We start from the raw sequence: 14,918 nt of genomic DNA, 5'->3' as shown, positions 1-14,918 counted from the left end.
AGAAAGCTTCTAAGAGTTGTCCATGAAGTACAGATATTAGCAATGGTTTCTCTTTAAGGGAATCTTTTGTCAAGCCAGGGAAGTTCACTACTCTTAGTTTGCTTATCATTCTTTTGTTGTTGTTATTGTTACTGTTTTTGAAAATGGGCGATTAATTTTAAATAAAGATTTTTCCTCTGGTCATTTGATGTAATCATATGGCTTATCTCCTTCAATCTATTAATGCTATATATCAAAATACATGTTTTTTTAATGTTAAAATACCCTCACATTTCTACTTGGGCTTGATATGTATTGTTTGAAATACATATATGCACTGCTGAATTTGGTATTGTAATATTTTATTTAACATTTTTGACTGTATGGACCTATATGAAAATGGTCCATTCGTTTGTTCATTCATTTAACAAATATTCACTTTCAATAAATATTTATTATATACAAACACACTTTACTGCATAACATATCCACATGTATAGACACAGACACATGGATAATTTTTCCAATTAAAAGCAGAGATTGGCAAAATAGATAAAAATATGATCCAACTATATGCTATCCACAAGAGACTCACTTTAGAGTCTAAGAAGTAAGTTGAAGGTAAAGGGATGGAAAAAGATATGCCACATAATAGTAACCAAAAGAGCTGGAACGGTTATACTGAGATCAGAAAAAATTAGACTTTAAACAAAAAATTCTTATTAGACACAACATTTTACCATGAGCAAAGGGTCAATACATCAAAAAGATACAGAAATTGTAAATATATACGTACTTAACAAAAGAGCCCCCAAATATATAAAACAAAACTGACAGTACTCAAAAGAGAAAAAAACAATTCAATAATAGTAGTTATCCTAATATCCAACTTTCAATAATGAATATCAAATAGACAGAAGATCAGCAAGGAACTAGATTTGAACATTATTATCCAACTACACCTAAGAGTCATCTACAGAACATTCAATTCAAAAACAACAAACTATGTGTTCTTCTCAAGTGTAGATGAAACATCCTCCAGGACAGACTATATTTTAGGCCATAAAACACGTCTCAATAAATATAAAAGTACCGAAACATACAAAGCATGTTATCTGACCACACAGAATAAAATTAGAAATCTTTAAGAAAATTTGGGAAATTCACAAATTTGTGGAAAGTAAACATCAGAAACCTAAATAACTAAAGGTTAGAAGAAAAAAACACAAAGGAAACTACTTTGAGACAAATTAAAAAAACAAACAAACAAATAAACCAAAACTTATGGGATGCAGTAAAGACAGTGATCAGAGCAATATTTATAGCTGTGAAAGAGAATATTTAAAAAAGAAGACCCCAAAATAGATAATCTAACTTTACACCTTGAGAAATGAGGAAAGGAAAAGCAAAGTAAACTTGAAGCTAGCAGAAATGGGGAAATAATAGATTAGAGCAGAGATAACTAACATAGATAGTAGAAAAACAAGGCAGGGAATCAATGGAACCAAAAATTGGTTCTTCGATAAAGTCAACAAAAATGACAAACCATTAGCTAGAATGACAAAGAAAAAAAGAGAGATTTAAGTTGAAGAAATAGACAATTGGATTAGATCTATATCAAACAGACTGAATTAGTAATCAAAAAACTTACCAGAAATAAAAGTCAAATCCAGATAGGTTCACTGGTGAATTTTACGAAATGTTTAAAGAAAAATTAACACAAATCCTTTACAAACTCTTTCCATTCTACTTGTTAACTCTAATATCAAAATCAGGCAAAGACATCACAAGAAAACAACAGACTAGTTTCTCTTATGAATCTATAAACAAAATCTTCAATAAAATACTAGCAAACTAAATCCAGTGGCACATAAAAAGGATTATACATCATGAACAAGTGGGATTATCCCAGGTATGCACTGTTGGTTCAACATATGAAAATCAATTAATCAATTAATGTAATACATATATTAATGAGGAAAAAAATATTAACTTAATTGATAGAGAAAAAGCATTTGACAAAATTCAATATCCTTTCATGATAAGGCACTCAACAAACTCAGAATAGAAGGAAACTTCCTCTACCTAACAAAGGACATTATAAAAAAAACAAAAAACAAACAAACAAACAAACAAAAAACATACTTAATAGTGAAAGAATGAAATCTTCTCCCCTAAAATCAGGAGCAAGACAGACATGTCTGCCCTAGGCACTACTATTCAACATTGTATTACAGGTTTTAGCCAAGGCAATCAGGCAAGAAAAAGAAACAAAGGCATCCAGATCAGAAAGGAAGAAGTAAAACTACCTTTATTTTCAGATATGATGTTATATATAGGAATCCCTAAGGAATCCACAAAATAACTACTAGAGATAATAATTTGGTAAGGTTGCACAATACAAGGTCAAAATATAAAAACTAGCTGTATTTCTATACACTAGCAATATACAATCCAAAAATGAAATTAAGACATTTATAATAGTAACCAAAATAATAAAATACTTGGGAATAAAGAAGACATGCACACTGAACACTGTAAAACATCATTTAAAGAAATTAAAGACCTAAATAAATAGAAAAACATCCATTTCATAGACTGGGAGACTTAATGTTAAAATGTCAAAAATCTCCAAACTGATCTACAGATTCAATACAATCCCTATCAAAGTCCCAGCTGTCTTTTTTACAGATATTGACAAACTAATCCTAAAATTCATATGACTCAGAAAAGAAACAATTTTAAAAAAGAACAAAGTCAGAGGACTCAGACTTCCTACTTCAAAACTTTCTACAAAGCTACAGTAATCAAAACAGTGTGTTATTGGAATAAGGATGGGCATATAGAAAAATGGAAGAGAAGTGAGAATCCAGAATAAGCTCAAATTTATAGTCAACTGATTTTGGAAAGGGGTACCATGACCATTCAGTAGGAAAAATATAGTCTTTACCACAAACGGTGCTAGAACAACTAGATATGAACAGACAAAAGAATAAATTTGGATCCAACCTGTCTTCATATACAAAAATAAGTTAAAATTGATCAAAGACCTAAATTTAAAAGCCAAAACTTTAACTCAGCTAGAAGAAATTGTAGGTGTAAATCTTCATGGCCTTGGACTAGGTAATGTTTTCTTAGATATGACACAAAAAAGTATAAGCAACTAAAAAGATACAGATAAATTAGACTTCATCAAAAGACACTACCAAAAAAGCTAAGACAATACACAATTAGGAGAAAATGGGGTTTAGTTTTCTGAGTTTATAAAGATGTTTTACAACTCAACAATAAAGAAGATAAGTGACTCAATTAAAAAATGTAAATGAATCTGAACAGACATTTCTCCAGGGAAGACATACAAATGGCTAATAACAAATGGCTAATAAGCACATGAAAAAGTGCTCAACATCATTAGTCACTAGGAAAAGCAAATCAAAGCCACGATGAGATATTACTTCACACCCAATAGGTAAGCTATTAAAAAAAAAGGCAAAATGGAAAATATTTAGTGTTAGAATGTTAAGAAATTGGGAACTTCTACATTTTTAGTGGGGATGTAAAACAGCACAGGTGCTATGGAAAACATTTTGGCAGTTTTTCAAAAAGTTAAACCTGGAGTTACCGTATCAACCCAGTGATTCCACTTTTAAATACTACAAACCCAAAGGGATTGAAAATATGAATGTTCTTAGCAGCAGTGTTCATAAAAGTCAAAAAAGTGGAAACAACCTAAGTATCTATCAGCTACCGAACAGAAAACCAAAGGTGGTATATCCATACAATGAAATATTTACCCATAAAAAAAAAAAAAATGAAGTTCTCATTTATGCTACAACATGAATGAACCTGGAAAACATCACATGCTAAATGAAAGAATCTAGCCGCAAAAGGCCATACATTCACTGTATGATTCCGTTTATATGATATGTCCAGTATAGGCAAATTCATAGAGGCAGAAAGTAGAATAGTAGTGGCTATTGGCTGAGAGTAGTGGGAACGGTGAGTGACCGCTGACAGGTACAGGGTTTCTTACTGGGGTGATTAAATTGTCCTGGAATTAGATAGTGGTGATGTTTGCACAACCTTGTGAATACACTAAAAACTACCTGAAATGTATACTTTAAAATGGTGGGTTTTTTTTTTTTTTTACAGTATGTGGATTATATCTCAATTTTAAATAGACTATATATTAGAGTGTTCAAAACAGCATTATAGATTATGGGGTTATATGGGAGGGGGGCAGATGTTGTTATAAAAGGGCAACACAAGGTATTTTTGTGGTGCTGGAATTGTTTAGTATCTTGACCGGTGGAGAACACATGAAAACACACGTGTATAGAATTAGTGCACACACAAGCAAATGAGTACAAGTCAAACTGGGGAAATCTGAATAAAATCGGTGGGTTGTATCAATGTCATACTGTGACATAATACAATAGTTTTGCAAAGTATTACTATTGTGAAAACTGGACAAAGTATATGTAGTGGTTTGAATAGTGGATCCCAAAGATATCAGGCCTGAATCCCTGGCAACTCTGAATATTGTTTTACACGGTAAAGTCTATAAAGATGTGATTAATTTAAGGGTTTTGAGATGAAGTGATAATCTTGAATTATCTAAGTGGGCCCTAAATACCACTACAAGTGTCTTCATAAGAGAGAGACAGAGGGAGATTAGGCATACAAAGGAGAAGGTGATGTGAAGATGAAGGCAGAGACTCATGTAATGTGATCGCAACAAAGAAGTGTCTGCAGCCACAGCAGAAGGTGTAAGAGGCAAGGGGCAAACTCTTCCCTCTAGCGGGAGTGCAGTCCTGCTGACACCTTGATTTCTGACTCCAGAGCAGTGAAAAAACTACTTTCTGTTGTTTAAGCCATCAAGTTTATGATAATTTGTTCCCACAGCCATAGGAAACATAACAGTGTACAAAAGATCTCTCTGCATTATTTCCTACAACTGCACGTGGCTCTACAATGATCTCAATTAAAAAAAAAAAAAGACTACCACATGCCAAGCAATATTCTAAGTGCTGAAGAAACATAAGAACTACTGCATTCATAGAACTTACATTCTAGCAGGGGACAAATAAACAAGGTAAAATGAACAGTGTATTAAACTGTGATAAGAGCTAAAGAGAGAAAAATAAAGGAGAGAAGAGCAATATAAAGTATCTTGGGTGGGGGTAAGGGATAAACTAAAATTTTAGGGTGGCTATGGTAGGCCTCACTGGGAAGACAATTAAGAAAGTGACCATGCTGACAATAGAGGAAAGAGTATTTTAAGAAGAGATGGGAATGATTCCTCTGCTGTAAATGCCACATTTGATTTCCTAATTAACACTCTCATATAAGATGAATGGAGGAGGGGGATTTCTCTTTTCTCTTAAACAATAGTACAAGCTACGATGGTCTGTTTCTTGGCTTCTGGGACACTACTTTCTTCCTTATCCCCCTTACTTTAATGTCTGTTTCTTTTCAGTTTCCTTTGCTGGGCCCACATTTCCCCAACTACTAAGTGCTGGTGTGACTAAGGGCAAGTCTTAGACCTTTTGTCTCTTTTCCACTCTATTCCCTAGGTGATCCTATCCAAATTTATGGCTTTACATACCCTATTACAGGCTCGAAGAATCACAGATTTTTAACTTTAGCTTGTGCCTTTCTCTTGAACATTAGACTCCTATACTCAGTAACTACTTGATGTATGTCTGATAGTTTCAACCTAATACATTCAAACCCAACATTTGTACGTCTGATAGTTTCAACCTAATACATTCAAACCCAAACTTCTAATCCCCTCTTTTCCTAAAAGATGACAACCCTATCCTTCCAGTGGTTCAGATAAAAAATTTTAGAATTAACCTTGATGATTCTCTCTTTCCTATCCCACAATCTAATTTATCAACTAAGCCTGTTACCACTACCTTCGAATTACATGCAGAACATGAACCCTACCCTCCAACTTTTAGCCTATATTGGTCTAATCACTACTATCTCTCACTGATTATTGCGAAAGCCTCTTAAGTGTTCCCCTATTTCTGCCTTGGTCCTTTTGTGGTTTATTTTCAATGTAGCAGTCAGATCACATCAATCCTTTTGTTCAAAATCTTCCAAAGATTTTTTCTTTTTTTTTGTCTTACTTTAAAAAAAAGCCGAAGTCCTTATAGTGGCTTATCAAGCCATATATAATCTGATCCTCTGTTCATTCTCTGATAGCACCCTTTCTAACTTTCTCCTTTGCTCACTCTACTTCAGTTCCACTGGTCTTGCTGTTCCTCAAACAGGCCACGCGTATTCCCACATCAGGGATTTTTACTTGCTGTTCCTGCCTAGGAGATTCTTCTCACATGGTTCACTCCCTTACTTAATGTCTCTCCTCAAATTTAATCTCACCAGTGAAACTTTCCAGAACATCTTATGTATAAAACAGCACTCTTCCTCCCCACCAAGATCTCTTTATCTTTTACTCTGCTTTGTCTTCATAAAATTTTTCACCATTTACCATGTCATATATTTTCAGTTTACTTATTTTTTCTATTACTCTCCCACTAGAATGTAAACTGTATGAGAATAAGGATTTTGCCAGTTGTGTTCATTTCTGGTTCCCTGAGTGATTAAAATAGTGTCTAGATATAATATGCTCCCTAAAATGTGCAGAATCAATAAATATTTACATGTGTGTATTAGATCAAGCTTGTTAACTGTGTTCAAATCATTTTACTTACTTTGTCTTCCTGATATAACAATTATTGAGAGAAATGTTAGATTCTTCCACCATCATTGAAGATTTGTAAAGTTCTTATAATTTTGTCAATTTTTGCTTTACAAAGATTGAGTCTATTATGAGGACAAGTTCAAAATTTTTATTATCTTCTTGGTTAACTGTTCTTTTTATCTTATTTATCTAATGCTTTATTTTGGCATAAGGTCTGTCTCATCTAATATTATATAGTAATTCTCTTCTGTATATATAGTGTATATACATATATTTATATGATATACATAGTATATTCTCTTCAGAAATTATATTAAAATGCTTAAAGTCAATCATTATCTTCTCAGATTTTCTTATTGTTTTTAACATTTTGATTCTAATGTTGTTTTTATACAGTTCAATTAGATTTATCCACCAATTTATATTCTTACATTGATTTTTGTAACCCACTTCTTTCTGCTTCCGATGTCCTTCGTAAGTACAACCTTTATTAGTTCTTAAGTCTTATTTTTCTAAAAATGTTTTTTTTTGCCCTTAATCCTTCAAGGTAACATAGTTGGGTATAGATTACAAGGTTTTAGATAAATATAAGGTTATTCTATCAGTTCTGGGCAGGCCCCTGCATAGCTCTCTATATATTTTGAATTCCTTGTATTTCACGACTTTTGAGCTTTTCTGATGACTATGACTCAACACATTATGTTTGTGATACTGAAATTACAGGTAGAAAAGACTGAACCTTTTTTCCCCAATCTTACTTCTAAATTATAAACTGGAAACGCTCAATTACGGTAAGAAGTATGAAATACTGACTTAAGAGGCACAGCTCATATGATGACAATACTTACCCCTATAGAGCGGGAAGCAAGAGAAAATATGAAAGGAAACAGATTTGGGAGATATAAACCCATCTACCATTCTAAATTAGGTCTTGTTAGCAAGAATTTAATCAAAATTGTTGTGTATGTTGCAAATTTCTAGAATGAAGGTCACAATAATTTAAATACTAAATTTCAGTCTTAAGCTAAATTTAATTTGGAGGAATAGAGGCCATGTTTTTAAATTGTGGAAAGGAAGAGAAATAGGGGAAAAAGACGTAATAATCTCATAACAAAATAAGATCATAAAGGAAGGGTGAACATGGCTGAGTTTGAACCAGGAATACAAAATGCCATTCTCTGTTTCTCAAAAAACAAGACAGAATATATTTGCTAATTTTATAAGTGACATATAGCTTGCTTTACACTATTACAACGTATTTTGACGCAGGCAGTGGAAAAGCTTGCTTGCCACACCTTTCCTGCCAAGGTTGCTGGGAATGAACGACTAATAAAGAAGAAATCTATTAAGTAGAAATGATGCAATGGCAACAACTTTAAAAAGTATCAAAAGGAATCAGGAATATTATATGCCACTTGCCATATTACAGGATTCCTAAGTGCCTTGAGCAAACACCATGCTTATTTCATTTCTCATAATTTAAGCATTTTACTCATATCCTACATCAAAGAGAATTTACCTTTTTATTCCCTGAAATGTACTGCTAGCCATGTCTATGATGCCTCCAGTTGGTCTTGCAACTGCTCCAACTAAACCTTTCCCAACACCTTTAAAGAAACCAGTTGCTCCTTCCTTTTGGGCTCCTAGAAAGGAAAAAAAGACAAAGTTTTAGATAATTAGATCAAGAATGAAAATAGAAACAACTGTGAAAGACTTAGTAATATATATCACCCAAAGGAACCATTATACTTGCCTTTGATTGGTTTGGTAACGATTCCTGTTATGCCACTTACGAAACCCTAGAGGGAAAAGTACGATTAAAAATTTACAATATTTTCACATGATGCTTTAAAGAACCAAGTCTGGCTTACAGAAAAAATAGAGAATCTGCTTTCTAGATACCATAAGAATTAACATATTTCCTAAGCACTTTATTTAAATAGAATGCTTTTGGAGGCTACTGACATATTTTATATAGGTCACAATTCACTGTTCCTGCAACATCCAAATAATACATCCAAAAGGAGTAAAATTTATATGTCCATTTCCTTATTCACAGAATGTGGCTTTAAAAGGTATTTTCTATGATGTTAAAAGATATTTCCTATCATGTTCACAACACTGGGAAATGTCTTACAGAAACTAAGCCTTTTCCTCCACGAGTGATGCCTTCTCTGAGACCGGCTGGTTGCTTATTCATGGCTTCTCTTCTTTTCTGTTGGTAGTCTTCATCCATGGTCATGGCTGCTACTCCTTTAGCCACAGCACTGGTGATTTTGGAGGCAGCACCAGCTAATCCGCCTAGCGGAAATTATAATATCTTTAGTAAAAGCAAATATAGCATTACTTCCTAGCATAATCATACTTGGGAAGCATTCTGTTTCTTACCAACAGCTCCACCAACTAATGCCTTCAGTCCTAGTGCCATCCCCTCAACAAACTCTTCTGGACCTTGGATGGCTCCCTAAAGGGCAAAAAATAATAACAAATAAAGTTATGTTTACTTTTAAAGGTGAAAGTATTGATATAAATGAGAAAAACAGAAGTGAGAAAAATGTCCCAGAGAAAGTGACAGAAGTCTCAGAGATATTTCATGACTTTGCAAGTGCAAAGGATAAAACGTTGGAAGTTAATCCAAATTTAGAAAGGAGTACAACTGTACACCAAAGTATACGAAAGATATTTGTTATATGAGAAGGCGAGCATGAACTATTTTTGATAATTAAAAAAATAAATAAGAACACTTTAATTCTTAATGTAGCTAGTGTTTTAAATTATAGTCTACAAAATAAATATGAGTTTTACTTTATTTTTCATTGTCATGTATACCTATAAGTGAAAGTAGAAGAGTTTTGGATGTTTTGACAGAAATATTTCAGGGACAGACAACAATCATAACTTTTGCTACTGATTAAGACTGCTTTGCACAGTGCCAGGTTGCGTGATTATTTTTACTGTCCCACACTATTGTGCAAAGCAAAACTGTCTGTCTATGGTAATCTTCCTTCTACTATAGTGTAAAGTTTATCTACTTTTAATATTCCAACAGAACTCTTAAAATTCAGGATAGTTTTGTATTTTTGTAAAGTCTTCAGTTTTAAATTTTGAAGGAAAAAGGTAAAAATTTCCCCCAAATTTCTCAAAAGCTCTTACTATTGTTCACTGCAAAATAATGTCCTTGTGTTGTGTCTCCTAAAATCTATTTACACTCACTACTCAAGTTAACAACTGAAATGCATCATTATTCAAAAGTATTAATGTGATATGTTGTACAATGCACAGATAATGATTTTACCTGGTAAGGTTCATAAAAAAATGCTTCTACGCCTTCGGAAAATTCTCTAATCAAGCCAAAGGGATTTCCCAAAACTTCAAGTCCAAGAATGAGTACATACATCTGCCTAATGGCCTAAAAATGAAATATGAGCATTAATCAATTTGGATAATCAGAATTAATATTTTTTCTTACGTTCAGTACACACATCCAGTTTTTCATGCTAACACCTCTTATCACCAATTTCAGTACCTAACATATATATCACCTTATTTACCACCAGTCTTAGTTTTTAAAAAGCAATTTGGTGTTAAGAGTATATGAAATGACATATTTACATAAAACATTAGAATATTCAAAATGCTTTCACTTTTACAACTATGTGTGACAGTTTATAGACTGTCATTTTATAGACTGTAGAAACACACAGGTCAAATGATGCCCAGGGTCACATGGGGGTAACCTGAGTCATGCTTGGTGATCTGTCCATCATACAACAGCTGTCTCAGATGCTCTATAACTTATATCATAAAATACAGGAGTATTTGCAGATGTAGAAAAAATCAATTAAAACATTTAGCACACTCAACAATTTAATTATATTAAAGGTATCCTGTGTTCATCAGTTACCAATAGTTTCCCCTGAACCTATTTTTTTCATAAGTGTGGTGAATTACTTAGTTAATGTTTTATTTAAATATTTATGTCTAGTCCGTACTGATCCAGAAAAGAGTTCAGTCAGTCCCTAAAAAACACAGGAGAACAAAAAACTGAAATGGTGGTTGGGCTCAATTTCTTTCTACAATTCTGAAAATAAAAAACGTTTTAATATTTTAAAAACGACTATTAATTTTGTTGCCAAATCTGCATCATACATGTACAGACACATACGGTTTCACTATTTTCACTATTTTCCATTACTATCCCTTTGTAAAATAATCTCAGACAAACCTGTTTTGAATAGTGTCTTATTACTTCAGACTGTAGTTCAGATGTTGTATGAAACTGATAGTTGAGTTCAAAAAATGCAAGTCTGAAAAACAACATATAAATGTATAAACAAATATATATATGTGTGTGTATGTTTAGAGAAAGTTTTTAATATTAATAAATGGTTTTATTTATTTTAAATTTTTCTCCAAATCTTTCCTTTTAGTACATTTTTCCCATGCCAATCAGAAAATCTACTCTCTTATATACATCTCTGCACATTATGGTCAAAGAAAGGGCTAAAAATCTGATAAAAGCTATGGATTTTATCTCCAGAAAAGCCACTAATATACACATATTTTCCACATTATTTAGGGGATTCAGAGGCCCCTTGGATCCCATGCATGGACAGGAACTTATATTTGTCAACTCTGTGTTATCATAGCATGCAAAGAAAATGTTTGATACAGTAAGGTAAGTAGAAGAGGGTGCTGAAGAATGGCCAGGGTTCAATTGCTTCAAGTCCCGCCTGATGCTGACAGCTTGATGAGTCAAGGTAAATTTATTTATAACCTATTCTCAGCATAGATAGACCCAAATGACAAATTAGGGTGTGCTATGTTAGCAGATAAGACACCAACAAGATCAAAAATCTCATCTTATTCTAGATGTCTTCAAACCTATGTTCTTTAATTTGACTGTTACTCAACTTTACTCAGATTGAGGTATCTTTTACTGGACTCATTGATTCTTACTAATGTTCTTAATGACAGGTCTATGTGCTACCTGAAAAGGTCACACTCATCTAAAGTCACCGCTCAGACTCTTTGAATCTCTTTGGTCAGATACTCTAATAGCTTCCACTATGATTCATATTAAAATGTAAATTCTTACCTATAACATTTGAACTGATCCCTTCATTTTCCCCTACCATGAGTTTGAAGAGTCTGGATCCTATAAGCCTTGAAGCCACATCTTTTAAGCATACATCTTTGGGCATACACAGCTTCTTAGCAAGCCTTCCCTCGCCCAGACAGGCCTTAAATGATGTGTAAAATTTCATGGCCACTGTCCCTCTTTCTTAAGGAAGTTATTTAGTAATTAATCTGTTATTTAATAGTTAAGGGTTGACAGGTATATGTTACTTAAATTATATTCCATTTAACAGCAAAAACCATATTTTGCCTATGATCTGCAATGTATTCTGTAATTTTTCACTTATAAAACTTTTAGGTAATATATAAAATGAATTTTTCATCAATTTATAGATATGAATATTAAACATACTTAAAAACTACATCTTGCACATCTGTAAGAGTGGCACCAATGCTCTTCAGCAAAAGATTTAAAGAACGAACTGCGATCAATCCTTCGTGTTGTTCTGAATCTTTAGTTTCTTCTTTACCCGAACTCAGTGAAACACTTAAATGCAACTAAAGAGATAGAGATAAATATTTAAGCCGCTACTTCATGATGACAATTTTAACTTTTAAAAGTCAATTTTATTTTAAATTTACTGTACCATAAATAAGATTATCAGAATTATGACAAAATTAATAAATGGAAAGTTAAAGGAATTTAAAATCTAATGCAGCTCTTTTTAAATTTTAAATTCAGCAATGTAAGATGGTATATCTTGTTCGATCCAACTCTTTTGGTAAACCTAGGAAAATATTAACTTTTAGACACTTAATAACAATAATCTAGTAGTTGAAGTTGTTGAAAATAACTCAAATATTTCCTAAAGTGAATGTTTCAACTACAAGAATTAAGTTAGCAGGATGAAGCTGCTTAAAAAGCACTTTTGTATTTTATGCATACACATCCTGTACAGATAGTTGCATAATAATTTTCTTCAAGTATTATGTATGTAACTCATAGAGACTTTGTGTTAAGAACTTACATTTACTTCCATTCAATCTTTAAATCTTAAATCAAGATTACTTTATAAATTAACTTAAAACTTATATACTATAGTTAATAGTACTATAGTTCATATTTGAAAGTTGCTAAGAGAGTAAATCTTAAAAGTTTTCATCACAAGAAAAAAACTTTGCAATACTATAATACTGTGACAGTTGGTATCTAAACTTATTGTGATGATCATTTCTCAGTGTATTCAAATATTGAGTCATTATGCTGTATGCCTGAAACAAATATAATGTTATACATCAATTATAACTCAATTAAAAGAAAAACTTACGCATACGTCATACACAAAATTTTGAAAGCTCTCAAAATTTAGGACAGGACATAAACATATAAACAAATGCTTATATGTAGGTAGCTCCACTATTATTTCCATCTAATGGTAAAAGTTACAAGAATAAAAGTTCTAAAAGATTATTGCTTTATTTATATTTATAAATGTGAAGTTACAGAATTTATATACTTTAAAAAACATAATTTTATTACATCCCCCCAAGAGATCCAATTTGTTATTACCTAGATTATCAAGGATTATAAAAATAACTTATTATATTTTCCCCCTACCTTGAGAGGAGATATATGAAAGTATTCATAGAGACTGACTTGTGATGAATCTACTAATGAAACTGTTTTATATTCTTCTTGAAAAGCTTCTATATCTTTATGAAAAAGTTCAACCTATAAAGGAACATAAAATATTAAAAATTTAAAGGACCTATCTTTATGAAGTATTTAAGCCAATAATAGCTCACGGACTGCAGAATACTCCCCTATAATATCCAGATTCAACATTATTCAAGTTTGGAAAGCTACTGCCTCAGAAGGGAAACTAACATCCCTATTGTTAGGAAAGTTCTGGCTGTCACGCACAAACTGATAAGCATATCTTCTATGTTTCCATCCAATCCATTAAAGCAGTGGTCCCCAACCTTTTTGGCACCAGGGACCAGTGCTCCTAGGAGAATCTAATGCCTGATGATGATGAGAATCTAATGCAGTGATGCTAGCGGTAGGGAGCAGCTACAACAGGTGAAGCCTGGCTTGCTCGCCTCCTGCTATGTGGCTGGCTCAGTTCCTAAGAGGCCAAGAAGTGGTTGTGGCCCAGGGGTTGGGAACTCCTGCATTAAAAGACACTAATTCTTTCCTTCTGTGACTACAGATTTTATTTTCAAAGGCCACTAATCCAATCTGTCAAAACTTTTTTAGAACTATATATTTTTAAATACAATTTTTGTCCACTTCTAGCTTTTTGCTAAATGCCTTGCTGATATCTCTGGTGGCCAGTAATATAATTGAAAGGGGAAAGCATTGAAAATAATTTTGCACAATATGATTAGTGCTTTCACTCTTGATAATCAACACTACTCCTCCACTCACAAATCTAAGTTACTTCTATGTGTTGAGCAATATCCTAACATTCACATTTTAAACTATGAATAAAAACATCAAAATGATAGCCTTTTTAAAAGTATAGATGGAAATTGACTTCTGGGATGACAGTGTGAGGAGCTCTTTGGACTATTACCCAGTGAAACTGGAAATTTATTAAAAAATAAATATTTACAGTCTCTGTGACTAGTACTAGGGTATAAGCAAATGAAACATCTATTCAGGATAATCTATAAAAATTTAATAAGAAAAGTGAGTCTGGCTTTTGAACAAGGACTACTCTCTCAATTTTCCCTCTCAGCTCAACAAGCCAGAATTCCACTCTAGACTGGTACACGCAAGAAGAGAGAGCCCTTTCTCTGCCTAGACTTCAACTGGAGGGCTTTCTTCCTGGGAGGCACATGATATAAGCACTTCCCAACCTGCCTCCAGCTACTAGCTACTGGGGCTAAATAATGGGAGAGGCGGGAGCTTCCTTCTTCTGCTCAGCCTCCACTCCTGGAGCAGAAGTTCTGCTGGAGTGTGACACCACTAAGAATACTGGGATTCTGATCACCCTTACCCCTCAGTCTCCCCGCCACCCCGCCCCAGCTCCAAAGCTCTGGTTCAGAGATTTTACCTTGGGGGGAAAATAAACTTTAAAATAGATAGTTCCTAAACTCCTCTCAAAGAAATTGACTTCATTTACAACAGTGTGAAGAAATT

General features: G+C 33.1%; 1 protein-coding gene across 1 annotated transcript in view; it reads right to left on the bottom strand.

The window, feature by feature from the left end:
• The window catches only part of VPS13A (vacuolar protein sorting 13 homolog A), a 190,048-nt gene that overhangs the window by 25,498 nt on the left and 149,632 nt on the right, over positions 1 to 14,918 (bottom strand). The window contains exons 61-68 of the mRNA XM_011375502.2: positions 13,389 to 13,502; positions 12,183 to 12,328; positions 10,917 to 10,998; positions 9,987 to 10,100; positions 9,080 to 9,155; positions 8,829 to 8,992; positions 8,445 to 8,490; positions 8,211 to 8,334 (exon numbers count right to left, since the gene is read on the bottom strand). Of these exons, the coding sequence (XP_011373804.1) occupies positions 8,211 to 8,334; positions 8,445 to 8,490; positions 8,829 to 8,992; positions 9,080 to 9,155; positions 9,987 to 10,100; positions 10,917 to 10,998; positions 12,183 to 12,328; positions 13,389 to 13,502 (866 nt within the window). The remainder of the gene's footprint in view (positions 1 to 8,210; positions 8,335 to 8,444; positions 8,491 to 8,828; positions 8,993 to 9,079; positions 9,156 to 9,986; positions 10,101 to 10,916; positions 10,999 to 12,182; positions 12,329 to 13,388; positions 13,503 to 14,918) is intronic.

The sequence above is a fragment of the Pteropus vampyrus genome, unplaced genomic scaffold, assembly GCF_000151845.1.
Source record: "Pteropus vampyrus isolate Shadow unplaced genomic scaffold, Pvam_2.0 Scaffold273, whole genome shotgun sequence".
Lineage (NCBI taxonomy): Eukaryota > Metazoa > Chordata > Mammalia > Chiroptera > Pteropodidae > Pteropus > Pteropus vampyrus.
Note: the sequence above shows the minus strand (reverse complement) of the source record. Positions and strands in the feature narration are given on the sequence as shown.